The sequence below is a fragment of the Chiloscyllium plagiosum genome, unplaced genomic scaffold (genome assembly GCF_037043375.1).
Source record: "Chiloscyllium plagiosum isolate Xiang-an unplaced genomic scaffold, Cpla_swu_hap1 HiC_scaffold_39, whole genome shotgun sequence".
Taxonomy (NCBI): Eukaryota; Metazoa; Chordata; class Chondrichthyes; order Orectolobiformes; family Hemiscylliidae; genus Chiloscyllium; species Chiloscyllium plagiosum.
In genome coordinates this window covers 38,514,692-38,529,457 of record NW_028270177.1, presented here as the reverse complement: position 1 = coordinate 38,529,457, position 14,766 = coordinate 38,514,692, and the positions used below count along the sequence as shown (strand labels likewise).

At 40.7% G+C, this 14,766-nt stretch overlaps 1 protein-coding gene across 9 annotated transcripts in view; it reads left to right on the top strand.

The window, feature by feature from the left end:
* The window catches only part of arnt2 (aryl hydrocarbon receptor nuclear translocator 2), a 476,833-nt gene that overhangs the window by 58,259 nt on the left and 403,808 nt on the right, over nucleotides 1–14,766 (top strand). For all 9 annotated transcript variants that reach the window (XM_087981308.1, XM_043677623.2, XM_087981306.1 and 6 more), the window contains one exon: nucleotides 3,782–3,995. In XM_087981308.1, coding sequence (XP_087837434.1) covers nucleotides 3,782–3,995 — 214 coding nt within the window. The remainder of the gene's footprint in view (nucleotides 1–3,781; nucleotides 3,996–14,766) is intronic.

The following is a 14,766-nucleotide window of genomic DNA, read 5'->3' as shown; positions in this document are numbered from 1 at the left end:
ACCCAATAAACACAATCTGCTGATTCCTCAGAAACAAACCCAAACAAGCAGACACAACGCAACCAAAAACTATAGCCACATTACCGTACATCAAAGACATGTCAGAAATGACTTCCAGACTACTCAGACTCCTTGGCATCATGGTAGCCCACAAACCTACCAACATACTTTAACCAGCGACTAATGAACCTAAAGGATCCATGAGGTATTACCAAACAAACTAACGTTATTTACAAGATGCCATGCAAGAACTGTAAAAAAAAAACTACATCGGATAAACTAGCAGGAAACTTGCCACCAGGATACATGAACACCAACTGGCCACCAAAAGACACTACCCACTCTCACTAGTTTCCATAGATACAGACAAAGGACGACACCACTTTGGGACAACGCCCACTTCCTCAGACAGGTGATGCAAAGACAAGCACAAGAATTCTTAGAGGCATGGCATTCTAACCAGAACTCCATCAATAAACACAATTTGGATTCAATCTACCTTCCCTTGGAAAAAAAAGAACCAGAAATGACATCACCCACCTTCAGAAACCAAGACCTAGAAATATAGAGGGGGGCATACCATCAGCCCTTCACCGGAGACTCTCACTGATGATGTTACCTAGTATGGTGACGAAACGTCTGAAAACAAACCTTCAAGCTCAGCGAGCTAACTTACAAACTTATCAACCTGAGCTACAAATCTTCTCAAAAATCGCTAACACAGCTTAGTCTTAAAATGCAGGGAAGAAAAATGACAAAGCAGTGGTGAAAAACAAGTTGGTGAATGAGATAACAACCAAAGAAAGAAGCTACTGTCAATGACCCAGATGCCCCTGTTGGCAAAATCTTGAGCATCCCTAAGAGTAACAGAATGCCCCGTTGTCATGGCATCCAATCACCTATGAAGGTGGATGTTGGTGTCAACCTTAATGTTAGCCAAATGTCAGATGTGCTGAATAAAACTAATTCTGTTAAGTCACACTAATCTTGAATATCATAAACAAAAGGAGAAAGTGAGGACTGATCTCCATCTTTCAGCTGGAGATCAGAGCTGAAAAATGTGTTGCTGGAAAAGCGCAGCAGATCAGGCAGCATCCAAGGAGCAGGAGAATCGACGTTTCGGGCATAAGCCCTTCTTCCTGAAGAAGGGCTTATGCCTGAAACGTCGATTCTCCTGCTCCTTGGATGCTGCCTGACCTGCTGTGCTTTTCCAGCAACACATTTTTCAGCTATCATAAACAAAAGTCTAGTTAAAGCGGAGGTGTTGAGATGCACTTCCGTTAGTCTTTGACCTCAGATTTAGATTCCATCGATTGAGATTAAATATCAATTTAATGACCTAAATTTGTGGTGTTAATTGTTAAAACAAATCACACAACACCAGGTTATAATCCAGCAGGTTTATTTGGAAGCACTAGCTTTTGGAACGCTGCTTCTTTATCAGCTACCTGATGAAGGAGCAGCTCTCCAAAAGCTAGTGCTTCCACATAGACCTGTTGGACTATAACCTGGTGTTGTGTGATTTTTAACTTTGTCCACCTCAGTCCAACACTGGCTCCTCCACATCATGGTGCTGTGTTGGAGATTTTTAATATGTTGTCAATAAAAATGTTTGTGTCCTATTTAACCTGTGGTAAATTTGAATAATTTGTGTTTCTGTTTACCCTTCATTTATTGGTATAATGAAGTCTTGCTGTGATTATACAAGCTTGGTATTGAAAGTAAAGTGCTTTAACATGCATAACTTCAAGAAGGAAGTGAGAACTGCAGATGCTGGAGATCCAAGTCGAAAAGTGTGGTGCTGGAGAAGTACAGCCGGTCAGACAGCATTTGAGGAACATAATCTCTTCATCAGGAGCTTATGGTCGAAACGTCAACTCTCCTCCTTGAATGCTGCCTGACTGGTTGTGCTTTTCTAGCACCACACTCTTTGTCGACGATACATAACTTCAAGTGCAGTTTTAGGAGGATTGTCATTGGTACTACAGTGTCTTTGAGAGCACTTTTACCATTGCTCAATGATGGCCCTTCTGCTTGAATAATAATAATATTTGTAAGTGAGAGTTATGAAAGCATATGGAGTCTTGTGGTTGTGGAATTGAGGATAGAAGCGGAGAAGTTATGCTGAACCAATGTAAAGCTTTGGTTACGCCATGCCTAGAATACTGTGTCCAGTTCCGGACCGCACGAGGAAGGATACCAGAATTCTTGAGAGAGTGCAGAAAATATTTAGTCGAAAGGTTACATGGGTGAAGGATTCTAGCTACAAAGTTGGGTTGGAAAAGCTGGGACTGTACTCCTGAGAACAAAAGAGAATGAAAGGTACTGTGGTAAATTGATGTGTTTATTGATGTTGTTCTGGTTTTGAATCCTGGCTAAATAGAGACACGCACGGGAGTTCCTAGAGGCCTCACATTCAAACTGGAACTCCATCAATAAACACATCGATTTAGACCCCATTTGCCAACCTCTGAGAAAAAGAACCGGAAATATCACCCACCTTAAGAGACCGAGCATATAAATAGAAAGCAGGACATAACACCAGCACTTCATCGGAGGCTTACTGATGATGTTACCTAGCATGGTGATAAAACACCTGAAAACAAACCTTCCAACTCAGCGAGCAAACTTGCAACATGGTTTTGAAGTGTTTCAAAGATAAATAGTTTGAATGTATTTTGCTGTTCGTCATAACCCCTACAAACTGAACACCACAAGTGTTGCTTCTACATGACGTTTGTTTTAAAGCAAAAGTTAATAAAGTAATGTGTCAATTGGAGTTGAATAGAAGCACATGGGGAGAGTGTCATTCTTGAGTAAAGAGTGCCACGCAACTGGCAACTGGTATAATAAAGATTGGAGAATTTTAATTACAGATTTCATATAAGGACATAGAAAATATGTTGAACTGTGACTTGAACATGACAAAGAGCTGGAGTACATCATACATCCCTGGACCATGCTCTGCCATTCATTTACATCATGGCTGACTTTACTATGCTTCTATCCTGTTCCTTTATCCCCTTAGTGCCTATCAATCAGAGACTTGAAAATGCTCAAGCATCCACAAGCCTCTGAAATAGATCATTCTTAAGATTTGCAAATTTCGCGATGAAGAAGTTTCTCTTGGGCGGCACGGCGGCACAGTGGTTAGCCAAGTCAGAGACCCGGGTTCAATTCCCGCCTCAGGCAACTATCTGTGTGGAGTTTGCACATTCTCCCCATGTCTGCGTGGGTTTCCTCCCACAGTCCAAAAATGTGGTTAGGTGAATTGGCCATGCTAAATTGCTCGTAATGTTACGTGAAGGGATAAATGTAGGGGAATTGGTCTGGGTGGATTGCTCTTCGGAGGGTCAGAGTGGACTTGTTGGGCCGAAGGGCCTGTTTCCACACTGTAAGTGATCTGATCTAATCTAATCTTAATCTCAATCAGAAATGATTTGCCACTTGTTCAAGGACTATGACTCTCATTTCTGGACTCTGTAGTCAGTGGAATGAGCCACCTCTGAAAATTACTGAAAACTTTTATATGTTTGAATGCAGTCACTTCTCAATCCTCTAAACTGCAGAGAATATTGGCCCATTCTACTCAGTCTTTCCTCATAGGACAGCCTTCTCATTCCAGGATTGAATTTAGTGTTTCTCTTAGTCTGCAAATGAGGGAGAATAAGTTATTAGTTCTTTATGGTAGATCTTCATTGAAATGTCTAAACTAAACAACCCTCATGGTAGTGAAATGTGATTCTGAATTTTAACTTACATATTTTCCCTTCTCTTTCAGGAGTTGAAACATTTGATTTTGGAGGCAGCAGATGGATTCCTTTTTGTAGCTGCAGCTGAGACTGGAAGAATCATCTATGTTTCAGACTCTGTTACACCTGTTTTAAATCATCCACAATCTGAATGGTTTGGAAGTACCTTGTATGATCAGGTTCATCCGGATGATGTCGAAAAACTGAGAGAGCAGCTGTCTACATCAGAAAGTTCCATGACCGGTATGTATTTGCTTGGTAATGAAAATCTGGTATGTCAGAGGTTGCTTGAAAGTAGCTAAGTATTAGAACTGCCTTGCCATCTACCAAAGTAGTTCTGCGTTTGACCAATAAATACCTGCATGATTATAAATATCACTCAACTTTTAGAAATTAGTTAAATATAACAGCAAATCTAATAAATGAAATGACTGAGAATAGATTACATTTGAACTTTGATTACATGTTGATTCACATTACACAAGTTCACAAAGGTCTTTCACAACGAAGAGGGTGAATAGGTTTTGGGTGAATCACAGAAGCGTGGACAGATTTCAGCACAAAAGGAAGACATTCACCTTATTGTGTTTGTGCTAGTGAAGAAAGCCAATCCTCATCTAATCCAGTTAAATAGTGCCGAAGAAGGCATATGGCGTACTGGCTTTTATTGGTAGAGGAATTGAGTTCCGGAGTCCTGAGGTCATGTTGCAGTTGTATAAGACTCTGGTGCGGCCGCATCTGGAGTATTTTGTGCAGTTTTGGTCGCCATACTATAGGAAGGATGTGGAGGCATTGGAGGTTTACCAGGATGTTGCCTGGTATGGTAGGAAGATCATATGAGGAAAGGCTGAGGCACTTGGGGTTGTTTTCATTGGAGAAAAGAAGGTTTAGGGGTGACTTGATAGAGGTGTACAAGATGATTAGGGGTTTAGATAGGGTTGACCGTGAAAACCTTTTTCCACGTATGGAGTCAGCTATTACGAGGGGGCATAGCTTTAAATTAAGGGGTGGTAGGTATAGGACAGATGTTAGAGGTAGATTCTTTACTCAGCGAGTCGTGAGTTCATGGAATGCACTGCCAGTAGCAGTGGTGGACTCTCCCTCATTATGGGCATTTAAGCGGGCATTGGATAGGCATATGGAGGATAGTGGGCTGGTGTAGGTTAGGTGGGCTTGGATCGGCGCAACATCGAGGGCCAAAGGGCCTGTACTGCGCTGTATTCTTCTATGTTCTATGTTCTAATTCCTTCTTCTGCCATCACCCTACAGGTTAAAACACTGCACGTGTGCATTCAAGTTTGTTTTTAAATGCAATTAAGGGTTTTGTTTCTCCTTCCCTTTTCATTAGTTGGTTGTAGATCCACCACTGGACAAAATTATTCCTCAACTCTGTTCAAATTATCCACCACTTACGTCAAATCTCTGAATCCATGGTACCATTCCTTAGGTTATTGGTCTTTCTGTTTAGGGAAATGGGTCTTTCCTATACAATGTAACCCTGCCATCATAATTTTATGCATCTCAAATAAATCTCCACTTGGTTTTCTCTGATTCAAAGAAAGCAAACCCAATGGGAACAATCTTTGAGGAGAAAGTGAGGACTGCAGATGCTGGAGATCAGAGCTGAAAATGTGTTGCTGGAAAAGCACAGGAGAATCGACGTTTTGGGCATGAGCCTTTCTTCAGGATGACATTCCTGAAGAAGGGCTCATGCCCGAAACGTCGATTCTCCTGTTCCTTGGATGCTGCCTGACCTGCTGTGCTTTTCCAGCAACACATTTTCAGCAATGGGAACAATCTTTCAACCCCACATTAGTTTGAATGCCTCCATCCAATGTCTTTTCAACCTTCTCTTGTCAGAGGAGGTCAACTCCAACTGGTAGTGTATATCCACATATCTGAAGCTGCTTATTCCTGGATTCTCTTAAATCTTCTTTGTGCTGTCTCTGAACCTTCATATTCTATTTAAAATATAGTGCCCAGAATTGAATACAGTATTCAGTTGAGGTTGAACCTACATTTTATAAAATTTATCACAACTTCCTTGCTATTGTACTGTGAGGTGCTATTTGTAAAGTCAAGGGTGTCTCTTTCTCAACATCTCCTGCCACCAGTTTTGCACACAAATTTCCAGATATCTCTGCTCCATCACCCTTTAGAATTATTTGATAATGACTTTCCTCCTTCATTCAACAAAAGTAAATCACTAAATTTTCTTAAACATGTGCCTGTGCTTCACCAACCTGTCTGTCCTCTTGAAGCCTATTACAATCCTCCTTACAGTAGACGGATTTGCAAGTTTTGTGTAACCTGCTAAGTTTGAAATATTACCTTATGCACACACAATTGGGTCAATAATATTCATTCGGAAAAGCAGGACTTCTAGTACTGAGCTCGAGGAAACTTCATTCAGACCTCCACATTTGTCCAAATGACAGTTAACTTTGTCTTGGATTATTGGTTCTAAAAGTATTTCCACAACCAAAGTTAAATTAACTGGCTTCTATTTGTAAGGTTTATCCATAGGCTGTATATATTGTCACTATAACTGCATATTGTGCACGCACCACCTGAATAGCCACAGGGCCTGTGATGTTACTGCCAGTGACTCAACATCGAGATGTCTACGTTAAGGAATACCAAGTGGAGTGAGGGTTGCAAGACATCCTTGGACATCAGTAGCACAACATGTGTGCGTATGGGTGGAGTTGGTACTTGTTTCCAGCTCTAGGTGCACATTTAATTATGTTAGCGGTGCTGATTTCCTCTGTTAATGCAGTGGCAGGAAAATCTTTGTAGCATTTACAATTTTCTAGTCTTCTGGCACCACTCTAGTAAGTAATCGATCATGCTGTTTCCTTAGTCAACCTTTTGCTGTGTTTATAAACGTTATTTGTGTTTTCCTTGATTTTACTTGCCAATATTTTTTCATGCTGTTTTATTTTCTAATTTCCTTTTTAATATTGCCCTTTTGCTTTGACTACTGTTTTAAGCCTGTCGACTCTAGTTAGGCAGTTTGTTACTGATGTTACATATGATTATTTGTGCTGTTTAAATTGATACTATTTTTGCTGAAGTTTTAATCCACCCCTTCAGACTCATATCCTCAGGATTATCGCTAATAAAAACAAGTTGCATTCTGTGAGGTTTTCCTCATAAACATTTAGGTTTTTTGTTTCATATCTTGGAATCATCTTCAAAAGAAAAATGGCCTTTTGGAGGAGAGATGACAAAGCTAAAGACAGAAGATTTATATCGATATAATGTGTTTCATGAATTCAGGACATCCCAAAGTGTTTAAAGTCAGTGAAGTACTTTTGAAGTGCAGTCACTGTTGTAATGTAGGGAAGTTGTCCATAGAGTTGCATAGGTGATGGGGAGGGGGCTAAACCCAACAACCGCAGGCCTGCCAATAGAATATCAGTAGTGAGATGACTTTAAGTAAAGTAATTGGGAACAAAATCAGGTGGCACTTGTTAAAGTGTGAAGTCATAACAACAAAAGGAAACATTGGTTGTGAAGATAAATTGTTTTTGATTAACTTGATTGATTTATTTAAATAAATAAGAGGATTGCCGGCATTCATTTGGGTTAATGTGTTTATGAATGTCCAAAAAGTATTTGATGTAGTGCCACAATGGACCTATTAGCAAATTGTAGCTCTTGGGGTTAAAGGGTCATCAGTAGTATGGAAACAGAATGCCGCCGCCTTCCCTGTTCTCCATGGCAAAAGGAACCATATTAGCTTTGTCTCCAAGTAGAAATGCAAATCAATTATCTTTAATTGCCATCTCCCTCTTCTTACAAGTAAAAGGACAGTTTGCAACACAACAGTTTACAACTTGATGTTCATTATATGTTTCTGGGAGCTTGGAATATTCAGTGTCTATTCATTGTAGACTATTTTTATAGAATCGCTACAGAATGGAAACAGGCCCTTTGGCTCAACATGTCCACAGTGACACTCCGAAGAGTAACCCACCCAAACCCATTCCCCTACCCTATTATTCTGCATTCTGCACCTAACCTACACATCCCTGAACACTATGGGCAATTTAGCGTGGCTAATTCACCTAACCTGCAATCTTTGGGATTGTGGGAGGAACTGGAGCACCTGGACGAAATCCACGGAGAATGTGCAAACTCCACAAAGACAATTGCCCAAAGCTGGAATCGAACCTGGCTCCCTGGTACTGTGTGGCAGCAGTGCTAACCACTGAGCCACCGTGCCACCCCAGCTACCTAAGAATTGCTGCAATTTGTTTCCAAGCATAAATATCATGTAGCTCCCTCTCAATAAAACAATCTCAGTACTTTGATCTCTAACAACTAAACCCCAGGTGTACTGTCAGGCTGATTCCAACGCAGATCACATGGTTTCTTCTGTGCACCCTACATTTGAAAATAAAGTCTGAAAACATCATAAACTTAGGAATCTCCATGTTTTAACAATCAGTTTATGTGATATACTGGAGAAGCTGATGTTTAGAGCAAAAAGGCCTAAGAAAAGATTTGACAGAGGAATTCAATATTGTGAGCAGAATTCTGTACCCAAGGGCTTTGTGGGTCCACCCACAGCAGGTCAAGAAGGCAGACGTGACAGGCAATAAATGCTGCAAGCTGGCAATGCCCAAGTCCCAAGTGTGAACTAAACAAAACTAGAGGCGAAATTGTTTCTATTGGCAAAAGAATCCAGGACTGCAGTGGTTCATGAAGATATCTCTGCATCACCTTCTTCAGAATAATAAGCAATGGACAATAAATGTTGGCCCAGCCAACTGGCACCTACATCCCATGAACATTTTAAAAAAAATGTAAGCACTGGGCAGAGATGTAAGGTATCTGACAAAAGGTTCCCCGTGGTAGGCTCATTCAGAAAGTAAGGACGCATGGGATAAAGGGAAACCTGCCTGTCTGTATACAGAATTGACTGGCCCATAGAAGAGAGAGGGTGGTGGTAGATGGAAAGTATTCGGCCTGGAGCTTGGTGATCAGTGGTGTTCCCTAGGCATCTGTTCTGGGACCACTGCTCTTTGCTCTTTGTGATTTCTGTAAATGACTTGGATGAGGAAGTGGAAGGGTGAGTTAGTAAGTTTGCTGATGACACGAATGTTGGTGGAGTTGTGGATAGTTGAGGGCTTTTGTAGGTTGCAGCGAGATGTTGACAGGATTCAGAACTGGGCAGAAAAGTGGCAGATGGAGTTCAACCTGGAAAAGTGTGAAGTCATTCACTTTGGAAGGTCGAATTTGAATGCAGAATACAGGGTCATAGGCAGGATTCTTGGCAGTGTGGAGGACCAGAACGATCTTGGGGTCCATGTCCATAGATCCCTCAAAGTTACCACCCAGGTTGATAGGGTTGTTAAGAAGGCATCTGGTGTGTTAGCTTTCATTAGCAGGCGGAATTGAGTTTAAGAGCCACGTGGTTATACTGCAGCTGTGTAGAGTCCTGGTTAGACTGCACTTGTTTTCAGTTTTGGTCACCTTATTGTAGGAAAGATGTGGAAGTTTTACAGAGGGTGCAGAGGAGATTTACCAGGATACTGCCTGGACTGGAGGGCATGCCTTATGAAGATAGGTTGAGGGAGCTAGGGCTTTTCTCATTGGAGTGAAGAAGGATGAGCAGTGACTTAAGAGTGTGCAAGATGTTGAGAGATGTGGATAGACAGATTTTTTCCCTGCAGAAATGTCTTATCATGCGGAGGCATAATTTTAAGGTGATTGGAGGAAGGTTTAGGGGAGATGTCAGAGATAGGTTCTTCACTCAGAGAATGGCGGGTACGTGGAATGTAGTGACAGCAATGGTGGTTGTTATGAAGGTGTAGGTGCGTACTGTACATTTGAAAGAGAGGAAATTGGTGAGGACTGACTGAAAGCACAGAGTGTGCTGAACAATTTAAAAAATGTAACATTTGATTGAAACAAATAGGTGGAGCTGCGTTGTCATGGAACAAAAACAAATTCAAATTCGGCCAATCAGTTTAAATTACGCCCCAGATATCAAAATCCAATCTAATTTAAATTTTACTGTTTGCGATCACATCAAAACAATGAAATGATCCGATGTTTTGGGGTATAAAATAAGACATTTTGAATAGTTTGCGGGAGAACATCAAAGAGCACCAACAACAACAGACTGTCAGCTGAATAGCTCTCTGAAAGGTACCTGTCCATAAGGAAAGTTGTGTAGCAGAAGACCGAAGAGAAGACGAAACAGAAAAGTACAGAGGAAAATCTACAAAGGAGAATCGAAAAGGCTGGCTGGTTTTGAAATTTAATTTTTTTTCTAAATCTTAATCAGGGTTTTTTTATCTGACCAGTATTGTAGAGTGGGAGGTAAAAGATAGGTTTAAGAGAAAGGAGTTGTAAATAGCTGTTGTTTTAGTGATCTCTTTTGGATTTAAATAATAAAATTGTTAATTTTAATTTAAATAGATCTGGGATCGTTCTTTGCTTCTCAACTTAACAGATTACACACAAGGTGAGCTTTAACTCTGTGTGTCAGGGTTAAGTTAGCAGAGGGGTTTACCTCGTGTCGTAACAGTAGTAGAGTCAGATACATTTGGGACAACTAAGTGACTCTTGGATAGGCACATGGAAGTTAGTACAATGAAGGGTATGTTGGTTAGTTTGATCTCAGTGTAGGATAAAAGGCCAGCACAACATGGAGGACTGATGCGCCTATACTATACTGTGCTGTATTTTTTTAATGTTCTATTTAAAAGAATTTAAGATCACTGTTTATTTCCCAGTTGAACTATCAGACTTTATCCTTTGAGTAAGACTACCATGGAACTGGCTTTGAGATAAGTGGTACAGTGTCCTTGGAACATAAAAGGCCTTACACACAAACAAAATAGTGCAGATGCTGGAAATCTGAAATAGAAACAGAAGATGCTGGAAGTCTCTGCAGGTCAGTCAGCATCTGTGTTGAGAGAAATGGATATTTTGATATTAGAGGCTTACACCTTCACTAAAAAAAAGCACAATTTCAGAGCTTAAAATTAAGAAAAGAATTGAGTTGGAATTTGAAAGAATTTGTGCTGAATTAGATGATTGTACTTATGAATCCAGCTTCGAAGCTCAGGAACATGTGACTGTGACATGACCTCTATTTTAGCCTCTTTGTTCTAAAACAATTGAAATAACATAGTGCAGAGCATGTGCAAGGTCCTTATAAGGAAATGGGTGGTTTCCTTTTTTTAAGCTGGCGATGAGTTTTGCTGGTGGAGTGTGATGAATAGCTGTAGAACATAGAGAAGGCCAAACAGGAAAAATACTCCTATCAGAGTAAGCTGATGAACCTTGAAGTTATTTAATTATTTATATGATATTGTTTCATTAAATGACAGCTGTGTTACTTTATAATATAACCAGGAGGTGGCACTGGCTAGTCACACATTTATTTTTTATTCTTTCTCAGTGCAGGCAAGGTTATCATTTAACATTATCCCTAGGTTGAATCAAGTATATCATATATAAAACAAGTCTCCTTAATGCCATTTCTGGGCAGAGATAATAATTTCATAAATAGCTTGTCTAGGCAACAAGCTTTATGTAGAAAAATCTATGGAACAGGCAAAAATTCAGCTTGAAAGTACAGACACTGAGAATGTTATAGAAATAAATGTGTAGGTTATTCCAAATGTAGACTAAATGAATAATAGCTTTATGGACACACTAGCCAATCTTCTACAGAACAATGTATTCCTCATCATATGAAAGCATGCTGCCAGGAATGGAGGGTTTGAGTAAAAATAGGCTGGGACTTCTTACTTTGCAACGTAAGAGGTTGAGTGCGTGACCTTACAGAGATTTATAAAATCATGATGGGCATAGATAAGGTAAATAGCAAAGGTCTTTTCCCTCAGTTGGTGGAGTTCAAAACTAGGACACATATTTTTAAGGTGAAAGGAGAAAGAACACGAGGGGCAACTTTTATTCAGAATGCTTGGTGTGTGGAATGAATTGCCAGATGAAGTGGCGGATGCAAGTACAGTTATAACCTTTAAAAAACATTTGGATAAATATGTGAATAGGAAAGGTTTGCAGGGATTCAGGCCAAATGCAGACGGGTGGGACTGGTTTAGTTTGGAATATTTGGTTGGCATGGATGAGTTGTGCCGAAGGGTCTGTTTGCATTTTATATGACTGAATGACTCTGTGACTCTAAATAATATATAATTCTGGCTTTCTGTAATAAATTAGTCAATAATATTGTTATGGACCAGGTCAGGTTCCCTCAAAATATTTTAAGAAGGTAGCCTAGACCCTAACGTTTTCTTATTTTTAAAGGCAGATGTGAAGTGAGTGTTCCAGGTATGATACAACTGGTCAACCACTTGGCTTTAAGCAAAACAGAATTTATTTAAACGCGACAATTGAAACAAGAACAAAAGAAAACAGAATTTAGAGTAACTTAATTATTGGAAAACTTAACTGTTCATTGTTCCCTCCACCATCTATCTATGGCCTCTGTTATTTTATACATCTCAATCATCCCCCTCATGCTCCTCTTCTCAAAGAGAACAAGCAGAGTCTATCCAATCTCCCTTGATAGCCAAAAATCTCCAGATCAGGCAACATCCTGGTAAATCTCTTTGCAACCTCTCAAGTGCAATCACATCTTCCCTATAACGTGGACTCCAGACTCTCAACACTCTAGCTTCGGCCTTGCCAACATTTTATATAGATCCCCCATTATTTCCCTGTTCTTAAATTCTGCCCTGGTTAATAAAGGCAAATATCCCATGTATCATCATAACCACTTTATCTACCTGTCCCAATATCTCAAAGGACTGGTGAACATGCACACCAAGGTCCCTCTGGTTATTGATGCTTCTCAGGGTACATGCTTCATCATGTATTCCCTTGTCGTCTTTGTTCTGTACAAATGCATCAGCTTGCATTTATCTGGATTGAATTCCATTTGCCATTGATTAACCCGTCCATATGAGACTACCCTCCTCACTATTTACCACCCTTAACACCCACCCCCCCCCGCCCCCCCCCACCCCAATTGCATGTCATCTGCAAACTTAATGATCTATTCTCCTACATTCACGTCTAAATCACATATATACCACAAAACAGCATGGGTCACAATACTGATCCCTGCAAATCCCCACTAGGCATAGGCTTCCAGTCACAAAAACACCTCACAACAATCACTCTCTGCTTCATGCAAGTTACCAAATTCTAGATCTAATTAGCCAAATTTACTTGGAACTCGTGGGCTTTTAACTACTGGGCATTACCCTCATCCACTCACCTAGTCAACTCTTTGAAAAAGTCAACCAAGTTGTTCAGAAGTGATCTCCCCTTAGCAAAATCATTTTGACTGTTCTTGACTAATCCCTCCTGCCTAAAGTGCAGATTAATTGTAGAGTCGTAGAGTCAAACTGAACATAAACAGGACCTTCAGTCCAACTCATCCATGTTGACCAGGTTTCTCACACTAAACTAGTACCATTTCCCTGTGTTTGGCCCATATCTCTCTAAGCCTTTATTATGCATATACTACCTAAATATCTTTTAAATGTTGTAATTGTACCTGCTTCCACCACTTCCTCTGGCAGCTCTTTCCACATATGAATGACCTTTTGTGTGAAAATGTTGCCCCTCCGGTTTCTTTTAAATCTTCCTCCTGAAAATTATGTCTTCTAGCTTTGAACTCCCCTAGTCTAAGGAAAAAACCTTTGCAATTCACCTTATCTATGCCCCTACGATTTTGTAAACCACTATAAGGTCACACCTCAATCTTCTATGCTCCAGTGAAAAAAAGTCCCAGACTATCCAGCCTCTCCTTACACTGAAGTCTTCCAATCCCTGTAACATCCTTGTAAATTTTTCTGCACCCTCTCCAATTTAATAATATCCTTCCAATAGCATGGTGACCAGAACTGGGTACATCGTACTCCAATTTGGCCTTAAATTCTCAACTCCTATAGCTTAATGGTCTGAGCAATGAAAGCAGGTGTACCAAATCCTGTCTACCTGTGATGCAACTTTCAAGGAACAATGTACCTGAACTCCTAGATCTCTCTGTTTGACAACACTCATCAGGGCCCTGCCATTAACTGTGTAAGTCCTGCCCTTGTTCGTGTTACCAAAATTCAACATTTTGCATTTATCTGAATTGAACTCCATTTGCCACTGAGCTCAGTACCCAATTGATCAAGATCCCTTTGTACTCTTAGATAACCTTCCTCACTGTCTACTATATCACTAATTTTGCTGTCATCCGCAAACTTGCTAACCATGCTTCCGATACTTTCTTAGAATCCCACAGTGTGGAAACAGGCCATTTGGCCCAACAAGTCCACACTGACTCTCTGAAGAATATCGCACCTAGGCCACTTTCCCTAGTCTATAACACTACGTTTCCTCTAACCAGTGCCCCTAACCACATCCCTTAACACTGCGGGCAATTTTGCCAATTCACCTAACCTTCACATTTTTGGATTGTGGGAGGAAACCGGAGCACCCGGAGGAAACCCACGCAGACACGGGGAGAATGTGCAAACTCCACACAGACAGTCACCCGAGGTTGGAATTGAACCCTGGTCCTTGGCGCTGTGAGGCAGCGGTGCTAACCACTGAACCACCGTGCCACCCTCAGTTTCCCTACCACTAAGGTTACACTGACTGACCTGTAGTTTCCTGGTTTATTCCTGTTCTCTTCTTGAATAACGGTACTACATCGACTATCCTTCAGTCCTTTGGCATCTCTCCTACGGCCTCATTTCATACAGTGAGCTACTCTTAAAGCATGCCAGATCACTCAGAATCTCCTCTCTGTCTATGCTAATTTCTTTATTTGTATCACAGACCTTCTCCCTGATTTCCATACCCATAAGTGGAGTTGAAATGCTCATCAGCCATGATTGAATGGCGGAGTGGACTCGATGGGCTGAATGGCCTTCCTTCCGCTCCTATGTCTTATAGTCTTATCATTCCTCTCACCAGTGAATACCAACACATTCAAGTATTCATCTAGAACCCTATCTATGTC